Source organism: Oncorhynchus keta, chromosome 25 (assembly GCF_023373465.1).
Source record: "Oncorhynchus keta strain PuntledgeMale-10-30-2019 chromosome 25, Oket_V2, whole genome shotgun sequence".
NCBI classification, from domain to species: Eukaryota; Metazoa; Chordata; class Actinopteri; order Salmoniformes; family Salmonidae; genus Oncorhynchus; species Oncorhynchus keta.
The window spans coordinates 28,635,742-28,662,125 of NC_068445.1; the positions used below are offsets into that span (position 1 = coordinate 28,635,742).

Consider the following 26,384-nt stretch of genomic DNA (forward strand, 5'->3'; position numbering starts at 1 on the left):
AACGCTGCTGGGTTTTTCCTGCTCAGCAGTTTCCAGTGTGTATCAAACTACCCAAAGGACATCCAGCCCACTGGACACAACTGTGGGAAGCATTGGAGTCAACATGGGCCAGCATCGCTGTGGAACGCTTTCGACACCTTGAAGAGTCCATGCACGATGAATTGAGGCTCTTCTGAGGGCAAAATATAGTCAATATTAGGAAGGTGGTCCTAATGTTTGCTATACTGAGTGTATATGTGTGCTTTTACATGACATATAGTGTATTAAATAACATTTAACCCGTAATCTAATGTTACTTTCTGTACATATGCAGTAGAGGATTTGTATTACAGTTGTGTTTCATTGTTGCCAGGGGAGCCCGATGGAAACAGTGTTGTTATAATTAAATCTTGGATTGTGTTTGTTTTAGTGTTCGTGTCACAGAGTTATCTGGGGAGCAGGCGGGCATACAACTCAGTGTTGTCTAATGATGATTTAACAGTAGCATTTAAACCCAGTGAGAAATACAGCCCCTCCCTGAATGATTGGTCAGGTGTATTGTGCTGAGCATTGGGTTGAAACAGTTGCCTCTGCCAAGTTTATGCCCAAATAATTGTCTTGAGATAATGTGCTGGACAAATATGCCATGTTTAACTCAAGTAGACTCATCAATGACTACATCTCTGGGTACTTGACCGTTCCTGTATCTGTTTGGCCAGCGTAAAGCAGAACCAGGCTGATTTCCAGGCTATGCCAATCTACCCTCACTGATTAGGGGAAGGGGGATACCTAGTCAGTTGTACAACTGAATGCATCCAACTGAAATGTGTCCTCCGCATTTAACCCAACCCCTCTGAATCAGAGAGGTGCGGGGGGCTGCCTTAAATCGGCATCCACGTCTTCGGCACGCGGGAAAATGTCTTGCTCAGGGGCAGAATCACAGATCTTTACTTTGTCAACTCGGGGATTTGATCCAGCAACGTTTTGGTTACTGACGCAGTGCTCTAACCACTATTATTCTCTGGTTGAGTGGTTTTTACTTAACGTAGTCGCAGGGGGATGTTTGAATCAACAGTAGGTCACATGTGCCAGTTTGCTAGTGATAGCCCACGTGTCATGTGTGTCGCTGGCAATGGCCTCCGTAGATGAGCTGACATAGCCCGTGACTGTGTTAGGTTTGTCTGGGTCAGTATTGAGCTGCCATTGGGAAAACGTGCTTCTCAGTGTCCCATCCTCGTGCCTCTGCTGCCTCACATGTAGAGACTGGGATTGGCATTGGGATTGTACGTTCATATCGGGTGAGATCGTTAGTATCTCATTTGCAGCCCACCTTCACATGCGATGGGTCAGTTCAGGTTATACGGCCACGTTTCTTTCCCACGGTCAAGCCCCAGTCTTCAATGGATGTAGTATTTTGTTTTTACATTCACTAGAGTTGCTTTAAATGTTATGCTCAGAGAATAGTTTATTTTATCCAGCAAAAACGTAAGCTGCCAGAACAGCAGTGAGGTGAAATGTAATGATATTTTCAAACAGATCAGTGAGTGGATCGATGAAAGGCTAAGGGCATTGATAGAACACAATGACAACGTCAAGCAGGAGGACACTATTGTATACACATATCTAATGTCTTCCCTGTCACAACTGAATCCTTTATTAATGTCAATGACAATGTCAAGCAGGAGGACACTATTGTATACACATATCTAATGTCTTCCCTGTCACAACTGAATCCTTTATTAATGTCAATGACAATGTCAAGCAGGAGGACACTATTGTATACACATATCTAATGTCTTCCCTGTCACAACTGAATCCTTTATTAATGTCAATGACAATGTCAAGCAGGAGGACACTATTGTATACACATATCTAATGTCTTCCCTGTCACAACTGAATCCTTTATTCATGTCAATGACAACGTCAAGCAGGAGGACACTATTGTATACACATATCTAATGTCTTCCCTGTCACAACTGAATCCTTTATTAATGTCATATTATGATATGTATGTGCGTATGAATGTATAAAACAAACTTGAAACTTGAACTTGAAAATATGATGAAATTTCATCTGAAAATGTTCTTGTCAGTTATGCTGACAAGATATCCAGTGCCCATACCATATACAGTATGCCCTGATGTAGCAACTCTCTCTGACTGTCCTTCTTACCCCTCCCTCCCTCATTCCCTCCCTCCATAGCTAAGGAATAAGTTCATGAAAAAGATCCCTAGAGATGCTGAGGCATCTAATGTTCTGGTGGGTGAAGTGGACTTCCTGGATAAGCCCTTTGTAGCCTTTGTCCGCCTGGCCCAGGCCACCACTCTGGGAGGACTGACAGAGGTTCCTGTGCCCACCAGGTAATGAGCTGCCTGCCTGCCTGCCTGCCTGTCTGTCTGTCTGTCTGTCTGTCTGTCTGTCTGTCTGTCTGTCTGTCTGTCTGTCCATCGGTCTAGCTGTCTGTCTGTCTGTCTGTCTGTCTGTCTGTCTGTCTGTCTGTCTGTCTGTCTGTCTGTCCATCGGTCTGTCTGTCTGTCTGTCTGTCTGTCTGTCTGTCTGTCTGTCTGTCTGTCTGTCTGTCTGTCTGTCTGTCTGTCTGTCTGTCTGTCTGTCTGTCTGTCGATCGGTCTAGCTGTCTGTCTGTCTGTCTGTCTGTCTGTCTGTCGATCGGTCTAGCTGTCTGTCTGTCGATCGGTCTAGCTGTCTGTCTGTCGATCGGTCTAGCTGTCTGTCTGTCAGTCAGTCTGTCTGTCTGTCGATCGGTCTAGCTGTCTGTCTGTCAGTCAGTCTGTCTATTTGTCTCTTTCTCTGTGTTCTTTGTATCTGTTCTTATGCTCATGCAAGCACATATTTTGACATTTTGTGGACCCTAACCTATTCCCCACACAGCCTTACCTAACCTTGGTTGACCGTATATTGCTCTGGATGAAAGCGCCTGCTAAAGGACTAACATGTAAACAATGTCTGACATATAAGTACTAGCTGTACATAATGGCTACATCTTGCCTTGTCCATTGTATTTGTTCTTATGCCCATGCAGCACATACTGTATTTAGACATTTTGTGAGCCATTGTTGAGGTTTCTTTTCCCCCGCACTACCACAGATTCCTGTTTATTCTGTTGGGGCCAACAGGAAAAGCCAAGTCCTATAATCAGATCGGTCGAGCCATAGCTACCCTAATGGTGGATGACGTAAGTGTCTGTCAATGTTTCTTTCTTTTCATGAATACAGATGACATGACAGATCAAATCAAATCAAATGTATTTATATAGCCCTTCGTACATCAGCTGATATCTCAAAGTGCTGTACAGAAACCCAGCCTAAAACCCCAAACAGCAAGCAATGCAGGTGTAGAAGCACGGTGGCTAGGACAAACTCCCTAGAAAGGCCAAAAACTAGGAAGAAACCTAGAGAGGAACCAGGCTATGAGGAGTGGCCAGTCCTCTTCTGGCTGTGCCGGGTGGAGATTATAACAGAACATGGCCAAGATGTTCAAATGTTCATAAATGACCAGCATGGTCAAATAATAATAATCACAGTAGTTGTCGAGGGTGCAACAAGTCAGCACCTCAGGAGTAAATGTCAGTTGGCTTTTCATAGCCGATCATTAAGAGTATCTCTACCACTCCTGCTGTCTCTAGAGAGTTGAAAACAGCAGGTCTGGGACAGGTAGTACGTCCGGGGAACAGGTCAGCATTCCATAGCCGCAGGCAGAACAGTTGAAACTGGAGCAGCAGCACGGCCAGTTGGACTGGGGACAGCAAGGAGTCATCATGCCAGGTAGTCCTGAGGCATGGTCCTAGGGCTCAGGTCCTCCGAGAGAAAGAGAGAAAGAGAGAAATAGAGAGAGCATACTTAAATTCACACAGGACACCGGATAAGACAGGAGAAGTACTCCAGATATAACAAACTGACCCTAGGCCCCTGACACATAAAGTACTGCAGCATAAATACTGGAGGCTGAGACAGGAGGACAGGGCCAAACAGGAAGGATATAACCCCACCCACTTTGCAAAAGCACAGCCCCCACACCACTAGAGGGAACATGACAGATGACAGATGGCAGATGACAGATGACATGACAGATGACATGGAAATACAGGCTTGATGGTGTGTTAACGTGAGTCAGCCAGAACTCCACATGGTGATAATGAGGCCTTCATGGCTTGCTGTTGGTACCAGTCAGCCTCTCGTTATCAAAATATCATGGATATAAATGTTTTATGTCGGACAGGTAACAGCCTGTTATTTCCCATAATAGACTGGCAGGTGTTTTGAACAGAGTCCCACCACTGTCATACATGAAGAATTGGTCCCTGGGTATGCATCCCATCAACTAATGAGGGGAGAGGTCAGAACCTTGTATCAGATACTGCAGCGCATAGGAATAACTCCATCTCTCTCTCTGTCTCTCTATCTCACCCCCTTCTCTCTCTCTCTATCTATCTATCTATCTATCTATCTATCTATCTCTCTATCTATCTATCTATCTCTCTATCTCTCTATCTCACCCCCTTCTCTCTCTATCTCACTCCCTTCTCTCTCTCCCCTCTCTCTCTCTCTCTCTCTCTCTCTCTCTCTCTCTCTCTCTCTCTCTCTCTCTCCCCTTCTCTCTCTCTCACCCCTTCTCTCTCTCTCACCCCTTCTCTCTCTCTCACCCCTTCTCTCTCTCTCTCTCTCTCTCTCTCTCTCTCTCTCTCACCCCCTTCTCTCTCTCTCTCTCTCTCTCTCTATCTCACCCCCTTCTCTCTCTCTCTCTCTCTCTCTATCTCACCCCCCCTTCTCTCTCTCTCCTTCTCTCTCTCCCTCTCTCTCTCTCTCTCTCTCTCTCTCTCTCTCTCTCTCTCTCTCTCTCTCTCTCTCTCTCTCTCTCTCTCTCTGTCTCTCTCTCTCTCTCTCTCTCTCTCTCTCTCTCTCTCTCTCTCTCCCTCCCCCTAGCTGTTCAGTGATGTGGCGTACAAGGCTAGAGATCGAGAGGATCTGATTGCAGGTATAGATGAGTTCCTGGATGAGGTGATCGTGCTGCCGCCCGGAGAGTGGGACCCCAAAATACGTATTGAGCCTCCTAAAAAAGTGACCTCGGCTGACAAGAGGTTGGACTCTAGTCATTTCCCCCTACTTAATAATAATACTTTCATTTTTTCTGAGTCTGAGACCTGAAAACTCTGAGACCCAGATGTGGCAGTCTTTCTCAGTATGTCTGTCATCATCACTTCCTATACCTCTCTTCTCCGCCGCTGTGTACTTCCTGTTTCCTGTGTGTACAGGAAGTCAGTGTTCTCTCTGAATGAGCTGGGTCAGCCGAATGGTGCGGCCGGAGGAGGTGGAGGCCTTGCTGAAGATGAGGAGATGCCAGTGGCTCACGAACTGGGAGAGGAGCTGGCACACACTGGGAGGTAGGCTACTGCGTGGGGACTGGGATTTACACCGTTTGCATGTATGTTAGGAGACTAGGAAGTATGATAACATGAGAGAAACTGGGTCTGAACTGGGATAAGAGAGGAAGACTACTGAGTGAATTGAGATATGAGGTAGAGTACTAGAGTGGAATTGGAACCTTTAGCTGGCCTTTACATAGAGCTGAGTTGCTGGGACAACCCATTAGTATTCAAGGGATATTGCATCTAAACGTGCTTTAAAATGTCCTGTCTCTTGTTAATTCACATTTGGAACATTCACTCACTCAGGAGTGATGAGTAAAGTGACTGGTCAGGCGGTCAGGATAGCCAAGATAATCACCTCTCCATTTCTCATCGGCCCAAAATTATTGTATTAAATCATCAGCGGTTCAATTGGCCCACCCAGTCACACGGTGAAACGACAGACAGGCTGAAACGAAGAGACTCAGTGATGCATTAAATAGATGATAAAACATTTTAAACAGAACGTGTGCAGCATCATAACCAGAGTTTCTGTGACAAGCACTTTGCAAAAATGTTGGATATAAAAAGGGCTTTATAAAATATATTTGATTGATGTCTGTGGCAGGTTCAGGCTCTGCATCATAACCAGAGTGTTTGTGTCTGTGCCTGTGGCAGGTTATGTGGTAACTAGTGTATTTGTTTCTGTGTCTGTGATAGGTTATGTTGTAACCAGAGTGTTTGTGTCTGTGCCTGTGGCAGGTTCTGTTGTAACCAGAGTGTTTGTGTCTGTGTCTGTGGTAGGTTATGTTGTAACCAGAGTGTTTGTGTCTGTGTCTGTGGTAGGTTCTGTTGTAACCAGAGTGTTTGTGTCTGTGTCTGTGGCAGGTTATGTTGTAACCAGAGTGTTTGTGTCTGTGTCTGTGGTAGGTTCTGTTGTAACCAGAGTGTTTGTGTCTGTGTCTGTGGTAGGTTCTGTTGTAACCAGAGTGTTTGTGTCTATGCCTGTGGTAGGTTCTGTTGTAACCAGAGTGTTTGTGTCTGTGTCTGTGGTAGGTTCGTGGTAACCAGAGTGTTTGTGTCTATGCCTGTGGTAGGTTCTGTTGTAACCAGAGTGTTTGTGTCTGTGTCTGTGGTAGGTTCTGTTGTAACCAGAGTGTTTGTGTCTGTGTCTGTGGTAGGTTCTGTTGTAACCAGAGTGTTTGTGTCTATGCCTGTGGTAGGTTCTGTTGTAACCAGAGTGTTTGTGTCTGTGTCTGTGGTAGGTTTGTGGTAACTAGTGTGTTTGTGTCTGTGTCTGTGGCAGGTTCTGTTGTAACCAGAGTGTTTGTGTCTGAGGCAGGTTCTGCATCATAACCAGAGTGTTTGTGTATGTGGTAGCTTCTGTGGTAACCAGAGTGTTTGTGTCTGTGGTAGCTTCTGTTGTAACCAGAGTGTTTGTGTCTGTGCCTGTGGCAGGTTCTGTGGTAACTAGTGTGTTTGTGTCTGTGTCTGTGGTAGCTTCTGTTGTAACCAGAGTGTTTGTGTCTGTGCCTGTGGCAGGTTCTGTGGTAACTAGTGTGTCTGTGTCTGTGGTAGGTTCTGGGGTAACCAGTGTGTTTGTGTCTGTGTCTGTGGTAGGTTCTGTTGTAACCAGAGTGTTTGTGTCTGTGCCTGTGGCAGGTTCTGTGGTAACCATAGTGTTTGTGTCTGTGCCTGTGGCAGGTTCTGTTGTAACCAGTGTGTTTGTGTCTGTGCCTGTGGCAGGTTCTGTGGTAACCATAGTGTTTGTGTCTGAGGCAGGTTCTGTGGTAACCAGAGTGTTTGTGTCTGTGCCTGTGGCAGGTTCTGTGGTAACCATAGTGTTTGTGTCTGTGCCTGTGGCAGGTTCTGTTGTAACCAGTGTGTTTGTGTCTGTGGCAGGTTTTGCATCATAACCAGTGTGTTTGTGTCTGTGCCTGTGGCAGGTTCTGTGGTAACCAGTGTGTTTGTGTCTGTGCCTGTGGCAGGTTCTGTGGTAACCAGAGTGTCTGTGTCTGTGTCTGTGTCTGTGTCTGTGTCTGTGGCAGGTTCTGTGGTAACCAGAGTGTCTGTGTCTGTGTCTGTGGCAGGTTCTGTGGTAACCAGAGTGTTTGTGTCTGTGGTAAGTTCTGTGGTAACCAGAGTGTTTGTGTCTGAGGCAGGTTCTGCATCATAACCAGAGTGTTTGTGTCTGTGGTAGCTTCTGTTGTAACCAGTGTGTTTGTGTCTGAGGCAGGTTCTGTGGTAACCAGAGTGTTTGTGTCTGTGGTAGCTTCTGTTGTAACCAGAGTGTTTGTGTCTGTGTCTGTGGTAGCTTCTGTTGTAACCAGAGTGTTTGTGTCTGTGCCTGTGGCAGGTTCTGTGGTAACTAGTGTGTTTGTGTCTGTGTCTGTGGTAGCTTCTGTTGTAACCAGAGTGTTTGTGTCTGTGCCTGTGGCAGGTTCTGTGGTAACTAGTGTGTTTGTGTCTGAGGCAGGTTCTATGGTAACCAGTGTGTCTGTGTCTGAGGCAGGTTCTGTGGTAACCAGTGTGTTTGTGTCTGAGTCAGGTTCTGTGGTAACCAGAGTGTTTATGTCTGTGCCTGTGGCAGGTTCTGTGGTAACCAGAGTTGGTTATCACTGCATTGTCGGAACTAGAAGCACAAACACAAGCATTAACATCTGCTAACCATGTGTATGTGACAAATAAAATTTGATTTGATTTGAGTGTTTGTGTCTGAGGCAGGTTCTGTGGTAACCAGTGTTTGTGTCTGTCTGCAGCAGGTTCTGTGGTAACCAGTGTGTTTGTGTCTGAGGCAGGTTCTGTGGTAACCAGAGTGTTTATGTCTGTGCCTGTGGCAGGTTCTGTGGTAACCAGAGTGTTTGTGTCTGTGGTAGGTTCTGTTGTAACCAGAGTGTTTATGTCTGTGCCTGTTGCAGGTTCTGTTGTAACCAGTGTGTTTGTGTCTGTGGCAGGTTTTGCATCATAACCAGTGTGTTTGTGTCTGTGCCTGTGGCAGGTTCTGTGGTAACTAGTGTGTTTGTGTCTGTGCCTGTGGCAGGTTCTGTGGTAACCAGAGTGTCTGAGTCTGTGTCTGTGGCAGGTTTTGTGGTAACCAGAGTGTTTGTGTCTGTGCCTGTGGCTGGTTCTGTGGTAACCAGAGTGTTTGTGTCTGTGGCAGGTTCTGTTGTAACCAGAGTGTTTGTGTCTGTGCCTGTGGCAGGTTCTGTGGTAACCAGAGTGTTTGTGTCTGTGGCAGTTTCTGTGGTAACCAGAGTGTTTGTGTCTGTGCCTGTGGCAGGTTCTGTGGTAACCAGAGTGTTTGTCTGTGCCTGTGGCAGGTTCTGTGGTAACCAGAGTGTTTGTCTGTGCCTGTGGCAGGTTCTGTGGTAACCAGTGTGTCCTTGTCTGTGGTAAGTTCTGCATCATAACCAGAGTGTCTATTGCAGGTTCTGTGGAGGTCTGTTTCTTGACATCAAAAGAAAAATACCCTGGTTGCTTAGTGACTTCTATGAAGGCTTTCACATCCAGTCTATCTCTGCTGTGCTGTTCATCTACCTGGGCTGCATCACCAACGCCATCACCTTCGGAGGCCTGCTGGGAGACGCCACAGACAACTACCAGGTTGGGCTGCCTTAGCCTGAAATCCACAACTGTTTTGTGTTACCATTCCACCCCTTATACTCCGTGTTATATACCAAAATGTTTGGCATATGACAAAGTACAATGAATGGAATGTTAGCACAAACAGACTGGTACCCAGGGTAGGGCCAATTAATTAATGTCCTAATTTTCTGAGTCGATGATTTGCAAAATGGAACAAAACAAATAAATGTATGGTAGCTTAATTGGGGGGAGAGAGAGACTGAGAGAGAGATGGATTTAGTTCAGTTACTGGCCCTATCCATCACATGCAGTATATGGACCAATGACTGAACTGAATTCATTTGTTCATCTCTCTCTCTGTCAATTCAATTCAGAAGGCTTTATTGGCATGGGAAACATACAGTAGGTTTACATTTCCAAAGCAAGTAAAATAGATAATAAATTAAAGTGACATTAACAATACAAAAACATTACACTCACAAGTTTCAAAGGAATAGACACATTTCAAATGTCATATTATGGCTATGTACAGTGTTATAATGATGTGCTAATAGTTAAAGTACAAAAGGGAATATAAATAAACATAAATATGGGTTGTATTTACAATGGTGTTTGTTCTTCACTGGTTGCCCGTTTCTTGTGGCAACAGGTCCCAAATCTGGCTGCTGTGATGGCACACTGTGTTATTTCACCCAATAGATATTTGAGTTTATCAAAATTGGATTTGTTTTGGAATTCTTTGTGGGTCTGTGTAATCAGAGGGAAATATGTGGTTATACATTTGGCAGGAGGTTAGTAAGTGCAGCTCAGTTTCCACATAGCCTGTCTTCTCTTGAGAGCCAGGTCTGCCTACGGCGGCCTTTCTCAATAGCAAGGCTATGCTCGCTGAGTCTGTACATAGTCAAAGCTTTCCTTATTTTTGGGTCAGTCACAGTGGTCAGATATTATGCCACTGCGTACTCTCTGTTTATGGCTAATTCCAGTTTGCTCTTTACAGCATGTCAAGTAATTATATATATATTTTCTCATGATTTGTTGGGTCTAATTGTGTTGCTGTTGCTGTCCTGGGGCTCTGTGGGTTCAGTTTGTGTTTGTGAACAGAGCCCCATGACCGGCTTGCTTAGGGGACTCTTCTCCAGGTTAATCTCTCTGTAGGTGATGGCTTTGTTATGGAAGGTTTGGGAATCACTTTTAGATGTTTGTAGAATTGAACTCTATCTCTCTTTCTCACTTTCTTTCTCTCTCTCTCTTTCTGTCTCATTTTCTCTCTCTCAAACTAACCCCACCTGCCCTCTCTCTCTTTCTCTGTTTCAGGGAGTGATGGAGAGTTTCCTGGGCACAGCGTTGTCAGGAACAGTATTCTGTCTGTTTAGTGGTCAGCCCCTCATCATCCTCAGCTCTACTGGACCTATCCTCATCTTTGAGAAACTGCTCTTCGAATTCAGCAAGTGAGTGAGCTCAACCCCACCCTAGTTCACAATCAGACACTGTAGCCTATATGTAGTATTTGAATACATATGGTTCCTCCTCTTGATTTGATGAGAATTCAAGCAACACGCACATCAGACAGTTATATGAATGGCACAATGGTGAGATAAGATTTGATGTGTCTTATTGGAGAATATGCGTCCATTCCATCTTCATAAAAAGACTCTCCTGCCTTCCACATTCTAACCCTATATCAATAATGTTCTTATTTATAAGGAACAATGGTATAGACTACATGGAGCTGCGTCTGTGGATCGGGATCCACTCCTGTTTGCAATGCTTCCTCCTGGTCGCCACGGACGCCAGCTACATCATCAAGTACATGACCCGCTTCACAGAGGAGGGCTTCTCCAGCCTCATCTCCTTCATCTTCATCTCTGACGCCATCAAGAAGATGGTGGGTCATGTGTGTGTGCACGCAGACGCGCACACACACACGCACACACACACGCAGGCGAGTACACATGTAGTCATGCAAGCAAACACACACACACACTTAACTGTTTATATAATGTGTTGCTACAGATGGGCTCCTTCAAATACTACCCCATCAACACCGACTTCAAGCCAGACTACGTCACCGCCTACAAGTGCGAGTGCCTGGCCCCAGACCCCAGTGAGTCCATCCTTAGCTGTATAAAATATTACTGAAGTGCAGAGTCCCCAGCAGAGGATATAAGGGTTGTTAAAGGGTTGAAGAGGCTTATGATACATTTATCAGGACCTAGTAGCCTGGGTGTCAGTCTGTTTCCACTCTCTCATACCAGCTCCTTATGGAATTGTCTCGCCAACCATGTCAAAAGTTTGACAGGAATAGAAATGGCAATAGCACAAAGAAATGTGTGTATTAGCAGGACCTGGCTACTGCCAAGGGGTTTGGGGACACCACAATTATAGAATGGTTTGGTAATATAAGGATGGATTATACCTTTATGCCTGTTTGGAGACGTTTATTGCATTGTGAAATCTTATATTGCAAACGTTATGAGAATTGACTGAAGATACTTGACTACTGTAACTGATTTGTCTCACGTTTGTTTTTGCTGCACACACAAATGGCTGCTGTCTGATGCGAGTGAGTAATACTTCCTGTGTATGCATGAACTTTAACTAGCTACTCCTTCTCTCTGTTCAAAGTCTCAAAGTGTACCTGTTAAAATCTTCTTTTATTTTGTATTTCTCTTGTCCCCTGACTCTGCCGTCATCTCGTTTTCCCTCTCTGCATCTCAATTTCTCCTTCATTTACCCTCTTCTCTTTGTCTCTTTCTCCCTTCTTCTAACTTAAACAGTGGCTTCAATGATCTTCAATGGTTTAGTGCCAGTGCCAACTGATAACACCTCTAGTCTCTTTGGAGTAAGTTGTTGTTTTTATTCTATGTGTATTTTGTCATGTCTTTTTAAGGAGATGTTAGAACTGGTGTTCTGTTGGAAACACAACACACCCCTGCTGAATACCCATTAGGCCTTAAGAGCTTTTCAATATTTCATTTTTTGACACAACAGACTTCCTAGTTGTTGTTTGTTTGAACTCAAAGTTTAATGATACTACTTAAAAAACAGGAGTGTGACACGAAGCTAAGTGGAAACTATATGTTTAAACAGTCTGTTCATTAATTTTTTTTGTCTCCCTTTTGTTCCCCTGCACTCTCTGCCCTGTTATTCTCTATCTTACTTTCTTTCTTTCTTTCTTTTTTTTCTCTCTCTCCTGACAAACCCTCACATCCTCACATCCATGCCAATCGTTTTCTCTACACGTCACCTTTTTCTTCCACCTGTAAAACTGTGTCCCCCTTCCTGCCCCCCTCCACCCCTCTCTCCCTTTCTCCTACCAGTTAAACATCACAGGCCTGGACTGGAGCCAGCTCAGTAAGAAGGAGTGTGTGAAGTACGGAGGCTCTCTGGTGGGCAACACCTGTAAGTACGTCCCTGACCTGGCCCTCATGTCCTTCATCCTGTTCTTCGGGACCTACTCCATGACCGTCTCCCTCAAGAAGTTCAAGTTCAGTCGCTACTTCCCCACCAAGGTGAGACCAGAACTAACTGAAGAGGGGCTGGATCTTTATACAGTGACAAACAGGCTGCATCACAGTTGGCAGCCTAATGCAGCCACAGTTTCATATTTTTCAAGACCGATAGTCTGTTCCAGGGGTCAGTAACAAGCGGCCGACGGGCCAAAACCCTCCTGCAAGTGATTTAAAAAAAGACTTCAAAAAGACCAGGAATTCAGCTAAAAATGTGTTTTATTTAAAAAATCTGTTCAAAAGAAAGACGTGATTGTATTTGAAAACTACATTGAGACACAATCAATTTTTTTTGTCTTAGTTGTGGTCAATTTGCAGTATACCAATTATTATAATTATGTTCCGCCCCCACGACCATCCACTCCGACAAAAAACGTATATGTTCAAAACTCTCTAGCCAGTGGAAAATACATATTACTGTGGTGATTTAGTATAAATGTCCATAGAGATTGGGTGTAAATAAGAGTAATGACCAAAACATGTTTATATCCAAACTTTTGTATACCATTGTCTCCCCCAACTCCCCCTCCATGTTTTTGCTCCTTCTATCTATCTACAGTGCCGTGCGAAAGTATTCGGCCCCCTTGAACTTTGCGACCTTTTGCCACATTTCAGGCTTCAAACATAAAGATATAAAACTGTATTTTTTTTGTGAAGAATCAACAATAAGTGGGACACAATCATGAAGTGGAACGACATTTATTGGATATTTCAAACTTTTTTAACAAATCAAAAACTGAAAAATTGGGCGTGCAAAATTATTCAGCCCCCTTTAGTTAATACTTTGTAGCGCCACCTTTTGCTGCGATTACAGCTGTAAGTCGCTTGGGGTATGTCTCTATCAGTTTTGCACATCGAGAGACTGAAATGTTTTCCCATTCCTCCTTGCAAAACAGCTCGAGCTCAGTGAGGTTGGATGGAGAGCAGTTTCCAGTTCTTTCCACAGATTCTCGATTGGATTCAGCTCTGGACTTTGACTTGGCCATTTTAACACCTGGATATGTTTATTTTTTAACCATTCCATTGTAGATTTTGCTTTATGTGTTGGATCATTGTCTTGTTGGAAGACAAATCTCCGTCCCAGTCTCAGGTCTTTTGCAGACTCCATCAGGTTTTCTTCCAGAATGGTCCTGTATTTGGCTCCATCCATTTTCCCATCAATTTTACCCATCTTCCCTGTCCCTGCTGAAGAAAAGCAGGCCCAAACCATGATGCTGCCACCACCATGTTTGACAGTGGGGATGGTGTGTTCAGGGTGATGAGCTGTGTTGCTTTTACGCCAAACATAACATTTTGTATTGTTGCCAAAAAGTTCAATTTTGGTTTCATCTGACCAGAGCACCTTCTTCCACATGTTTGGTGTGTCTCCCAGGTGACTTGTGGCAAACTTTAAACGACACTTTTTATGGATATCTTTAAGAAATGGCTTTCTTCTTGCCACTCTTCCATAAAGGCCAGATTTGGCAATATATGACTGATTGTTGTCCTATGGACAGAGTCTCCCACCTCAGCTGTAGATCTCTGCAGTTCATCCAGAGTGATCATGGGCCTCTTGGCTGCATCTCTGATCAGTCTTCTCCTTGTATGAGCTGAAGGTTTAGAGAGACGGCCAGGTCTTGGTAGATTTGCAGTGGTCTGATACTCCTTCCATTTCAATATTATCGCTTGCACAGTGCTCCTTGGGATGTTTAAAGCTTGGGAAATCTTTTTGTATCCAAATCCGGCTTTAAACTTCTTCACAACAGTATCTCGGACCTGCCTGGTGTGTTCCTTGTTCTTCACGATGCTCTCTGCGCTTTTAACGGACCTCTGAGACTATCACAGTGCATGCGCATTTATACGGAGACTTGATTACACACAGGTGGATTGTATTTATCATCATTAGTCATTTAGGTCAACATTGGATCATTCAGAGATCCTCACTGAACTTCTGGAGAGAGTTTGCTGCACTGAAAGTAAAGGGGCTGAATAATTTTGCACGCCCAATTTTTCAGTTTTTGATTTGTTAAAAAAGTTTGAAATATCCAATAAATGTCGTTCCACTTCATGATTGTGTCCCACTTGTTGTTGATTCTTCACAGAAAAATACAGTTTTATATCTTTATGTTTGAAGCCTGAAATGTGGCAAAAGGTCGCAAAGTTCAAGGGGACCGAATACTTTCGCAAGGCACTCTATCTATCTATCTATCTATCTATCTATCTATCTATCTATCTATCTATCTATCTATCTATCTATCTATCACTCTCTCTCTCTCTCTCTCTCTCTCTCTCTCTCTCTCTCTCTCTCTCTCTCTCTCTCTCTCTCTCCCCTCTCTCTCTCTCTCTCTCTCTCCCCCTCTCTCTCTCTCTCTCTCTCTCTCTCTCTCTCTCTCTCTCTCTCTCTCTCTCTCTCTCTCTCTCTCTCTCTCTCTCTCCTCTCTCTTTCTCTCTCTCCTCTCTAAATCTCTCCCCTCTCTCCCCTCTCTCTCCCCTTTCTCTCTCTCTGTCTCTGTCTCCATTGTCAAATCCCAAACAGTGAACAATGTTCCCTCCCTGATCCTCAATGTACTGGATCCCCTGGTGACCTGAAACTGCATGTTCCTCACAATACTCTATTCCACCTGTATTACAGCTGAATACAGCTTATGATTTTCAATGCATTTGAGATGTTTTTAATATGTTTGTTGTTCTTTGAGAGATGATTTGTTTCACACTAGACTTGTTTTATATTTTTTGCTTTGCTTTTTTCACTGTCTGTCTGCGTGTCTGTCTGTGTCACTGTGTCTCTGTGTCTGTGTCTGTCTCTGTGTTTGAGTCTCTGTCTGTCTCTGTGTCTGTCTCCGTGTCTGTGTCACTGTGTCTGTCTCCGTCTGTCTGCCTGTCTGTGTCTGTGTCTATTTCTGTGTCTGTGGCTCTGTCTGTGGCTCTGTCTGTTGCTCTGTCTGTTGCTCTGTCTTTGGCTTCTGTAAACAGCTGCGGAAGCTCATCAGTGACTTCTCCATCTTCATGGCCATTATGACCTTTGTCGGTCTGGACAGGTTAATTGGGCTCAAAACCCCCAAGCTCATCGTTCCCACAGAATTTAAGGTAAAGAAACAGGTTTAAAATATTATTAATGTTCCTGATCATACCCTGGGCATAAACCTATAGTGAATGTAGAAAAACATTATGAACACCTACTCATTCCATGACATAGACTGACCAGGTTATTCTAGGTGAAAGCAATGATCCCTTATTGATGTCACTTGTTAAATCCACTTCAATCAGTGTAGATGAAGGGTGGGAGACAATGCCTTTGAACAGGGTATGGTAGTACGTAGGCGCCAGGCGCACCGGTTTCTATCAAGGGTTGCAGTTCTGCTTTGGTTTTCACGCTCAACAGTTTCCTGTGTGTATCAAGAATGGTTCACCATCCAAAGGACATCTAGCCGACTTGGGAAGCACTGGAGTCAATATGGGCCAACATCCCAGTGGATGCCCCGACAAATTTGGCTGTTTTGGGGACAAAAGGGGTGTGTATGTTTGTGTTTGTCCTTTAATCAAGGAATGGTCACTCTGACACTGCCCCTTACTGACTCCATTTAGCCCACACGTCCCGACCGGGGTTGGATTGTGCTGCCGTTTGGGAAGAACCCATGGTGGGTGTATTTGGCCAGCTTTGTCCCTGCTCTCCTAGTCACCATCCTCATCTTCATGGACCAGCAGATCAGTGCTGTCATTGTCAACCGGAAGGAGAACAAACTGAGGGTAGTTGGATGTTTTTATTGATTTATTTAACCTTTAATTAGTTAGGAGACCTCTTTCACAAGGGAAACTGTGATGTGCTGTATTAAATACACAGCCAGCCTGTTATAGTGAAGACATTGATAACTAGTTTAACCTCAGCTTTTGGAAGACACAATGGGCATCAGACATGTTGTTTGCAATGATGAGTCATTTATATTGGAGATAAAACATACTTGCAGTAGTAAAATCTAGTTCCTAGACCCTTATTTGGGCTCTGGTGTCACGTTAGGGCCTACACTACATACTTAATAGGACAATTACCTCAATGACATCCTGCAGTGTGAATCTATGTCCTACTCTACTCTGTGTGTCCCTCCCTGCAGAAAGGGTGTGGCTACCACCTGGACCTGTTCTGGGTGGGGGTGTTGATGGCTGCCTGCTCCTTCTTGGGCCTTCCCTGGTACGTGGCCGCCACTGTCATCTCCATCGCCCACATTGATTCACTGAAGATGGAGAGTGAGTCCAGCGCCCCTGGGGAGCAGCCTCAGTTCCTGGGTGTCAGGTGAGGGAGCACAGAGAAGAGAAAATAGAGTGTGACTATAGACCAGTAGTATTCAAACTTTTTCAGCTGGGACCCCATTTTTTCCGGCAGAATTTCTGGGGACCCCATTTTTTTCCGCAATAGTTTCTCGCGACCCCAACCCACCCCAAATCTAATGGCACAACCTTAAAATCGGTACATTTCAATTTTTACACCTACAAATAACCTTCAAGTCATTAAATGTTTATCTCTTATCAAAATTAAAAGAAACCAATAAATACATTTACACAATAACATTTTATTTTTCAAGATATCTTTCTCAAAAACGTTTGTTCCCTGGGTCGCGACCCTGCTTTTTAATACCACTTCTACAGAGGATATACAGGACAGTACAGTCCAGGCAGAACTTGTCTCTTGTCTGCTGTCTGTTACATATGGAAAGGTTTGCTGGTAGTCATTCTCTCTGTGTCTCTCTGTATCTCTCTCTCTCTAATGTATAGGGAGCAGAGACTGACAGGGATTCTGGTGTTTGTTCTCTCTGTATCTCTCTGTATCTCTCTGTGTCTCTCTGTATCTCTCTCTCTCTAATGTATAGGGAGCAGAGACTGACAGGGATTCTGGTGTTTGTTCTCTCTGTATCTCTCTGTATCTCTCTCTCTCTCACTCTCTAATGTATAGGGAGCAGAGACTGACAGGGATTCTGGTGTTTGTTCTCTCTGTATCTCTCTGTATCTCTCTCTCTCTCACTCTCTAATGTATAGGGAGCAGAGACTGACAGGGATTCTGGTGTTTGTTCTCTCTGTATCTCTCTGTATCTCTCTCTCTCTCACTCTCTAATGTATAGGGAGCAGAGACTGACAGGGATTCTGGTGTTTGTTCTCTCTGTATCTCTCTGTATCTCTCTGTGTCTCGCTGTATCTCTCTCTCTCTAATGTATAGGGAGCAGAGACTGACAGGGATTCTGGTGTTTGTTCTCTCTGTATCTCTCTGTATCTCTCTGTATCTCTCTGTATCTCTCTGTGTCTCTCTGTATCTCTCTCTCTCTCTAATGTATAGGGAGCAGAGACTGACAGGGATTCTGGTGTTTGTTCTCTCTGTATCTCTCTGTATCTCTCTGTGTCTCTCTGTATCTCTCTCTCTCTCTCTAATGTATAGGGAGCAGAGACTGACAGGGATTCTGGTGTTTGTTCTCTCTGTATCTCTCTGTATCTCTCTGTATCTCTCTGTATCTCTCTCTCTCTCTCTCTCTCTCTCTAATGTATAGGGAGCAGAGACTGACAGGGATTCTGGTGTTTGTTCTCTCTGTATCTCTCTGTATCTCTCTCTCTCTCTCTAATGTATAGGGAGCAGAGACTGACAGGGATTCTGGTGTTTGTTCTCACTGGAGTCTCCATCTTCTTGGCTCCCGTTCTACAGGTCAGTAAAATATGATAATTTCCTCCAACCTAAACTAGGCTCATTGATGAAAGATAACAGTGGTAGTGGCCCAAATGGCACCCTATTCCCTATTCTGTGCACTACTTTTGACCAGAGACTTATCGAACCTGGTCAAAAGTAGTGCACTGATTAAGGAATATGGTGCAATTTTGGGTGCAATCAGTGTGTTTTCTATACCAACACATGCCATTACAAGGGATCAACAGGATTATGTGTTGATGTTGTCTATGTAGTTTAACTGTGTGTTCTCCCTCTGGTCCACTCACAGTTCATACCCATGCCAGTACTCTATGGTGTGTTTCTCTACATGGGCGTGGCATCTCTCAGTGGCATTCAGGTATGTAGAGACCAGAAAACAGTCGACAACCGGTGGTTATGTGTCAAATCAAACTCTCATGGTATGGGCTTTTTAGTATTCTCTGTAGTGCGGTTATCTTCCTTCTGAGAATGTGTGTGTCTGGAGGGAATGTAACTATGTATTCTAGCAGCATCTAAGCAACTGGAGATGCATTTTAATTAGGGTGTTAGCTAGGCTGCTCAGAGCATGGCTAGGGTGTGTGTGTGTGTGTGTGTGTGTGTGTGTGTGTGTGTGTGTGTGTGTGTGTGTGTGTGTGTGTGTGTGTGTGTGTGTGTGTGTGTGTGTGTGTGTGTGTGTGTGTGTGTGTGTGTGTGTGTGTGTGTGTGTGTGTGTGTGTTCTCATTATGTCTCCCCTGTCACTCCTCTGTAGTTCTGGGAGAGGATCAAGTTGTACATGATGCCGTCCAAGTACCAGCCAGACTTCCCTTTCCTGCGTCACGTGCCTCTGAGGAGGGTCCACCTCTTCACCCTGGTCCAGATCATCTGTCTGGCTGTCCTTTGGGTGCTCAAGTCCACCGTCCTGGCCATCCTCTTCCCTGTCATGGTATTATTCATGACTCGCTTTTGAATATAGTATTAATGTATTAATGTATTAATGCAGGGGTGTCAGACTCGTTCCCATGGAGGGCAGAGTAGCTGCTGTTTTTTACTATTTCCTTTCGATTTGTGTCTAATTAAGACCTAGAAAAGCAGGTGAGGGAAGTTCTTACTAAATAAATGAATAAATGACCTTAACTGATCAATCAGGTACATGGGAGGAGCGAAAACATGCATACACTTGGCCCTCCATCAAATTAGTTTAACCCATGCATTAATGCATAAAAAAGTATTACTTAGATGTATTACCAACAGTCCCAATGGCCGTGTTTCGGTATACATTCAAGCACCCATCAACATACAAATGACCTGATAGGATGTAAATGTTGGTTACTTATGAAGTAAATGTTGGTTACTTATGAAGTAAATGTTGGTTACTTATGAAGTAAATGTTGGTTACTTATTGTGAAGCACTCAGGCGTAGTGGGTCCAGAGTCAGGCGCAAAAGGCAGAAGGTACAGAACAATGCTTTAATTTCTGGCACAGAGAAAATAGGACACGCCAAATACAGGGGGCACATAAACGCCCGGCCCAAAACCAGGACCTAAGCAGTCCGGAGAAAAAACAAAACTGAAATGCACTACCACACACAACAGAAAAGGACCAGAAAACCAAAACCAACAGAAAAGGGAAAAGGGAACGGTGGCAGCTAGTAGACCGGTGACGATGACCGCCGAGCTCCGCCCGAACAGGAAGAGGAGCCACCTTCGGTGGGATTTGTGACACTTATGACGTAAATGCCGGTTACTTATAAATGTTGGTTACTTATGATGTAAATGCTGGTTACTTATAAATGTTGGTTACTTATGAAGTAAATGTTGGTTACTTATGAAGTAAATGTTGGTTACTTATGAAGTAAATGCCGGTTACTTATAAATGTTGGTTACTTATGATGTAAATGCTGGTTACTTATAAATGTTGGTTACTTATGATGTAAATGCTGGTTACTTATAAATGTTGGTTACTTATGAAGTAAATGTTGGTTACTTATGAAGTAAATGTTGGTTACTTATGAAGTAAATGCCGGTTACTTATAAATGTTGGTTACTTATGATGTAAATGCTGGTTACTTATAAATGTTGGTTACTTATGATGTAAATGCTGGTTACTTATAAATGTTGGTTACTTATGATGTAAATGCTGGTTACTTATAAATGTTGGTTACTTATGATGTAAATGCTGGTTACTTATGAAGTAAATGTTGGTTACTTATGAAGTAAATGTTGGTTACTTATGAAGTAAATGCTGTTACTTATAAATCAAATCTAATCAAATCAAATCAAATTTTATTTGTCACATACACATGGTTAGCAGATGTTAATGCGAGTGTAGCGAAATGCTTGTGCTTCTAGTTCCGACAATGCAGTGATAACCAACAAGTAATCTAACTAACAATTCCAAAACTACTGTCTTATACACAGTGTAAGGGGATAAAGAATATGTACATAAGAATATATGAATGAGTGATGGTACAGAGCAGCATACAGTAGATGGTATCGAGTACAGTATATACATATGAGATGAGTATGTAGACAAAGTAAACAAAGTGGCATAGTTAAAGTGGCTAGTGATACATGTATTACATAAAGATGCAGTCGATGATGTAGAGTACAGTATATACGTATGCATATGAGATGAATAATGTAGGGTAAGTAACATTATATAAGGTAGCATTGTTTAAAGTGGCTAGTGATATATTTTCATAATTTCCCATCAATCCCATTATTAAAATGGCTGGAGTTGGGTCAGTGTCAATGACAGTGTGTTGGCAGCAGCCACTCAATGTTAGTGGTGGCTGTTTAACAGTCTGATGGCCTTGAGATAGAAGCTGTTTTTCAGTCTCTCGGTCCCAGCTTTGATGCACCTGTACTGACCTCGCCTTCTGGATGATAGCGGGGTGAACAGGCAGTGGTTCGGGTGGTTGATGTCCTTGATGATCTTTATGGCCTTCCTGTAACATCGGGTGGTGTAGGTGTCCTGGAGGGCAGGTAGTTTGCCCCCGGTGATGCGTTGTGCAGACCTCACTACCCTCTGGAGAGCCTTACGGTTGAGGGCGGAGCAGTTGCCGTACCAGGCGGTGATACAGCCCGCCAGGATGCTCTCGATTGTGCATCTGTAGAAGTTTGTGAGTGCTTTTGGTGACAAGCCGAATTTCTTCAGCCTCCTGAGGTTTGCAGAGGCGCTGCTGCGCCTTCTTCACGACGCTGTCAGTGTGAGTGGACCAATTCAGTTTGTCTGTGATGTGTATGCCGAGGAACTTAAAACTTGCTACCCTCACCACTACTGTTCCATCGATGTGGATAGGGGGGTGTTCCCTCTGCTGTTTCCTGAAGTCCACAATCATCTCCTTAGTTTTGTTGACGTTGAGTGTGAGGTTATTTTCCTGACACCACACTCCGAGGGCCCTCACCTCCTCCCTGTAGGCCGTCTCGTCATTGTTGGTAATCAAGCCTACCACTGTTGTGTCGTCCGCAAACTTGATGATTGAGTTGGAGGCGTGCGTGGCCACGCAGTCGTGGGTGAACAGGGAGTACAGGAGAGGGCTCAGAACGCACCCTTGTGGTGCCCCCGTGTTGAGGATCAGCGGGGAGGAGATGTTGTTGCCTACCCTCACCACTAAATGTTGGTTACTTATGATGTAAATGCTGGTTACTTATGAAGTAAATGTTGGTTACTTATGAAGTAAATGTTGGTTACTTATGAAGTAAATGTTGGTTACTTATGAAGTAAATGCTGGTTACTTATGAAGAGTTTTACATGTATCTTCTTTCCTGTTGATGTTATTGTCTTGTCACAAGTTAAGGATAGTGATAATTTGCTTGTGCGACCATCAGATCCTGGGGTTGCTGGTGGTGCGTAAGATGCTGGACATGGTGTTCTCTCAACACGACCTCGCCTGGATAGATGATATCCTGCCTGGGAAAGACAAGAAGAAGAAGGGTGATAAAGATGACACAAAGAAGAAAGACAAGAAGAAAGGGAGATCAGACGACAGTGAAGACGAGGTGAGACATGTTAAGTTTTACTGCCACCAGCTGGCTGGTTTAGAGAAAAACAATTCTTGCTAAATAATGAATTTCTGATGGCTGTGTTTTGTGTGTGTCTGTCTGTTTTGTGTGTGTGTGCATGTGTTTGTATGCAGGAGAAGTACCACGCGTACTCCAACTGCTCGCCCAGCTCTGAGTCTGACGTGGACCGCAGGTACTGTGTGCTCAAACTACACGTCCCCTACAGTGACCTCCTGCAGCCCGTTGACGCCCAGTCACAGTGGGCTGCTCACTGCCAGCCAGGCAAATACTTCCCCTGATTCATAGATTACATAAACATGAAACATCAGCCTGGCAGATATAAGCAGATATAGAAACATGCACACACACACACACACACACACACACACACACACACACACACACACACACACACACACACACACACACACACACACACACACACACACACACACACACACACACACACACACACACACACACACACACACACACACACACACACACACACACACACACAGCATCCATAATTCCACACATAATTTCTCACAGACCCAGTATTCCATAGTGTTCTGCCAAGGCTGGGCTGAAGTAGAAGCTATATCTCAGAGAATATGCCTTCATACCCTTCTCTTCATGCACTTTAATGCAATGCAGATGTTATTTTGGGTTTTGCTAAGCAGCCCTTGCTGCTATTTTCCCTGCACTCCTATGCGTTATGAAAACTAGTTGTGTAATTTTATGTCAATGTGTCTCTATGTGTAGACACATCACATGCATGTGCATAATTCCAACACACTAGTCATACACTATCTCCTATGTATTCTTACTTCCTACTTTTAAGGCACCGGCTTGGTTTATATTCTGTAGAAATGTGTGGCATATTTGAATAGATGAATAAAAGTTTGACATTCTATCTGTATGTAGCAGATAGCAGTATTTGGGAGTGAACAGTGTTTGGTGCACTGTGACCTCATACCACATGCATCAGGCCTTTCTCAGAGTTTTGGTTGTTTCTTTTTCCTCCATGTGTTGTCGTATGTACCCAATAGTCTAGTAGTCTATCAATGGGTCCCATTCACGAACACTACTGTTTTGTTCTTAGTAGTGTCTTCATTCCATATAGTTGAATATTCCTCTCCCCTCTATCCTTTTAGTCATGTTATCTGCTTGTTGCCTTAATTTCTATTTGACATAAGGAGTCAATGATCAAATTCATGTCTGCATTGCTTTTAAGGAAGCATGGTTCAGCAGTATACATTAGGCCTACATATTTGCTAAAAAAACAACTCCTGAAGACTGTGAAATTAGGAGAGGAGAAACTGCAACATAAGGAGAAACTTTGTTTCTTTTACTGTTAGTTTTGCATCACAAACTGTGCATTGCATTCCTCCCCACATCTCACATTCCCCATAGGCTGCGAACTACACCGCAGAAAGGCTTGGAACACTACGGCATAAAGAACAGACTTCAATCACAGTTGACAGCTCGTCTAACTCTCTGTCATGTTGTTTCACATTAATTTGCCCAACCTGTCCTCTAGTCTAATTCACTCTCTGGTACTCTCTGGCACCAGCTCCAGATGACATCTCACTACAGACCACCCCTGTCTAGCCCAAGGTTATCTTCCCCCTCACCTGTCTCCAGTCCCCCCTCCCTTCTCTGTTTATTTCACTGTGTATGTCATATATGTCATTTTGCAGACTCTTTTATCCTAAGCGACAATAGTGCATGTATACATTTTCGTATGGGTGGCCCCAGCGAGAATCAAACCCATCTGAACCACACAGGACATACATACAGGTATGTATGATATGTATGATAACTGGGACTTGCCGTTCCTCAGCATCACCTTGCATCTGAAGATCTCCTGCCCATCGTCCCCGGCGGTGCCTATGGCCCACGGCCGTGGCATGGCCTTCCCCGTGCCCCAGGTGAAGATCGAGATGGAGTCGGACTACGACACAGACACTGACCACCCCCGCCACAGGGACATGAGCAGCGAAACAACGCTGTAGGCACTGACTACAGTGTGACAGAGCAGTGGCATACGTGGGTCGAACGCGAACGCTCTACAGTACATAGCTTTAGAGCGCTGACCCACTCACACATTATGACTCTTCTAGAATGCCTGCAGAGGACAGTGCAAGGTGTCATGGACTAAACAGCTGACAGCATATGACACCTAATGTAAAGAAATTAGATGCTGGGAATACATGTACATGGAATAACTTAGCTTGAATGTACAGTAGATTTATACTTGATCTGATTCCTCATATAGCTGTCCATTTTGATGTGTCCAAAGTCCAAGCAACAGCTTCTGCTTTTAACCTAGGAGGCTCTTTGCTGTCGTAAATTGTCATGGATATCTCTGTTGAGAACATGTTGACTGTATAATCTTCAGGACACGCGTAGCTTTAGAAACAACGTAGAGGGATATAGGAGAAAGGTGGAGTGAAGGATCTCCTCTGTATGTGCTGTATATAAGAATATATTTTATGTCAAGATATTTCTATAAATATATAGAGTACCAGTCAAATGTTTGGACACACCTACTCATTCAAGGGTTTTTCTTTATTTGTACTATTTTCTACATTGTAGAATACTAAAGACATCAAAACTATGAAATAACACATGTGAAATCATGTAGTAACCAAAAAAGTGTTAAACAAATCTAATTATATTTTACATTTTAGATTATTCAAGTAGCCACCCTTTGCCTTGATTACATCTTTGCCTAATCTTGGCATTCTCTCAACCAGCTTCAACCAGCTTCCAGGTAGTCACTTGGAATGCATTTAAATTAACAGGTATGCCTTGTTAAATGTTAATTTGTGGAATTTAATTCCTTATTAATGTGTTTGAGACAATCAGTTGTGTTGTGACAAGGTAGGGGTGGTATACAGAAAATAGCCCTGTTTGATAAAACAGTCCATCATTACTTTAAGACATGAAGGTCAGTCAGTCCTGAAAATGTCAAGAAATTTTAAAGATCTTCAAGTGCAGTCGCAAAAACCATCTAGCACTATGATGAAACTGGCTCTCATGAGGACCGCCATAGGAAAGGAAGACCCAGGGTTACCTCTGCTGCAGATGATAAGTTCATTAGAGTTAACTGCACCTCTGATTGCAGTCCAAATGAATGCTTCACAGAGCTCAAGTAACAGACACATCTCAACATCAACTGTTCAGAGGAGACTGTGTTAAATCAGGCCTTCATGGTTGAATTGTTGCATAGAAACCACTATTAATGGACACCAATAAGAAGAAGAGACTTGATTGGGCCAAGAAACACAATCAATGAACTTTAGACCGGTGGAAATCTGTCCTTAAGTCTGATGAATCCAAATGTGTGTCTTTGTGAGACGCAGAGTAGGTGAACGGATGATCTCTGCATGTGTGGTTCCCACCGTGAAGGAGGAGGTGTGATGATGTGGGGTGCTTTGCTGGTGACACTGTCTGTGATGTACTTAGAATTCAAGGTAGACTTAACCAGCATGGCTACCACAGCATTCTGCAGTGATACGCCATCCCATCTGGTTTGTGCTTAGTGGGACTATTGTTTGTTTTTCAACAGGACAATCAATGTTTAACACTTTTTTGGTTACTGCATGATTCCATATGTGTTTTCATCATTTTGATGTCTTCACTATTATTCTACAATGTATAAAATGAGTAGGTGTTTCCAAACTTTGACTGGTACTGTATATATAATATTTTTTTCTGTTTGTTCATACAGAAAGTTACACTGAGTGTACAAAACATTAGGAATGCTTTCCTGATATTGAGTTGCTGTCACGGTTTTCATGTGGTGAAGGAGAGTCGGACCAAATTGCAGCGCGTATATTGTGATCCATGTTTATTTACACAACGTAACACGAATCCAAAACACAAACTCTACAAAACAATAAACGTAGTGAAAACCAAAACAGCCTTAACTGGTGCAAACTAACACAGACTAAGGACATCAAGACACTCAGGACAATCACCCATGACAAACTCAAAGAATATGGCTGCCTAAATATGGTTCCCAATCAGAGACAACGATAAGCACCTGCCTCTGATTGAGAACCACTCCAGACAGCCATAGACTTTGCTAGATAACCCCACTAGCTACAATCCCAAATACATACACACCAAAACCCCAAGACAAAACACACCACAATACAAAAACTCCATGCCACACCCTGGCCTGACCCAATACATGAAGAAAAACACAAAATACTTAGACCAGGGCGTGACAGTTGCACCCCCTTTTGCCCTCAGAATAGCTTCAATACGTTGGGGCATGGACTCAATGTTC

General features: G+C 43.7%; 1 protein-coding gene across 1 annotated transcript in view; it reads left to right on the plus strand.

The window, feature by feature from the left end:
• LOC118357878 (electrogenic sodium bicarbonate cotransporter 4-like) overlaps positions 1-26,372 on the plus strand; it is a 47,445-nt gene extending 21,073 nt beyond the window's left edge. Inside the window, exons 8-26 of the mRNA XM_052479944.1 lie at positions 2,182-2,339; positions 3,085-3,172; positions 4,920-5,074; positions 5,249-5,377; positions 8,770-8,944; positions 10,241-10,374; positions 10,631-10,811; positions 10,940-11,030; positions 11,731-11,768; positions 12,247-12,438; positions 15,388-15,501; positions 16,000-16,161; positions 16,524-16,702; positions 18,025-18,097; positions 18,387-18,455; positions 18,847-19,020; positions 21,908-22,078; positions 22,216-22,274; positions 23,928-26,372. Of these exons, the coding sequence (XP_052335904.1) occupies positions 2,182-2,339; positions 3,085-3,172; positions 4,920-5,074; positions 5,249-5,377; positions 8,770-8,944; positions 10,241-10,374; positions 10,631-10,811; positions 10,940-11,030; positions 11,731-11,768; positions 12,247-12,438; positions 15,388-15,501; positions 16,000-16,161; positions 16,524-16,702; positions 18,025-18,097; positions 18,387-18,455; positions 18,847-19,020; positions 21,908-22,078; positions 22,216-22,274; positions 23,928-24,099 (2,514 nt within the window). The 3' untranslated portion in view covers positions 24,100-26,372. The remainder of the gene's footprint in view (positions 1-2,181; positions 2,340-3,084; positions 3,173-4,919; positions 5,075-5,248; positions 5,378-8,769; positions 8,945-10,240; positions 10,375-10,630; positions 10,812-10,939; positions 11,031-11,730; positions 11,769-12,246; positions 12,439-15,387; positions 15,502-15,999; positions 16,162-16,523; positions 16,703-18,024; positions 18,098-18,386; positions 18,456-18,846; positions 19,021-21,907; positions 22,079-22,215; positions 22,275-23,927) is intronic.
• The last annotated feature ends 12 nt before the right edge of the window (positions 26,373-26,384 follow it).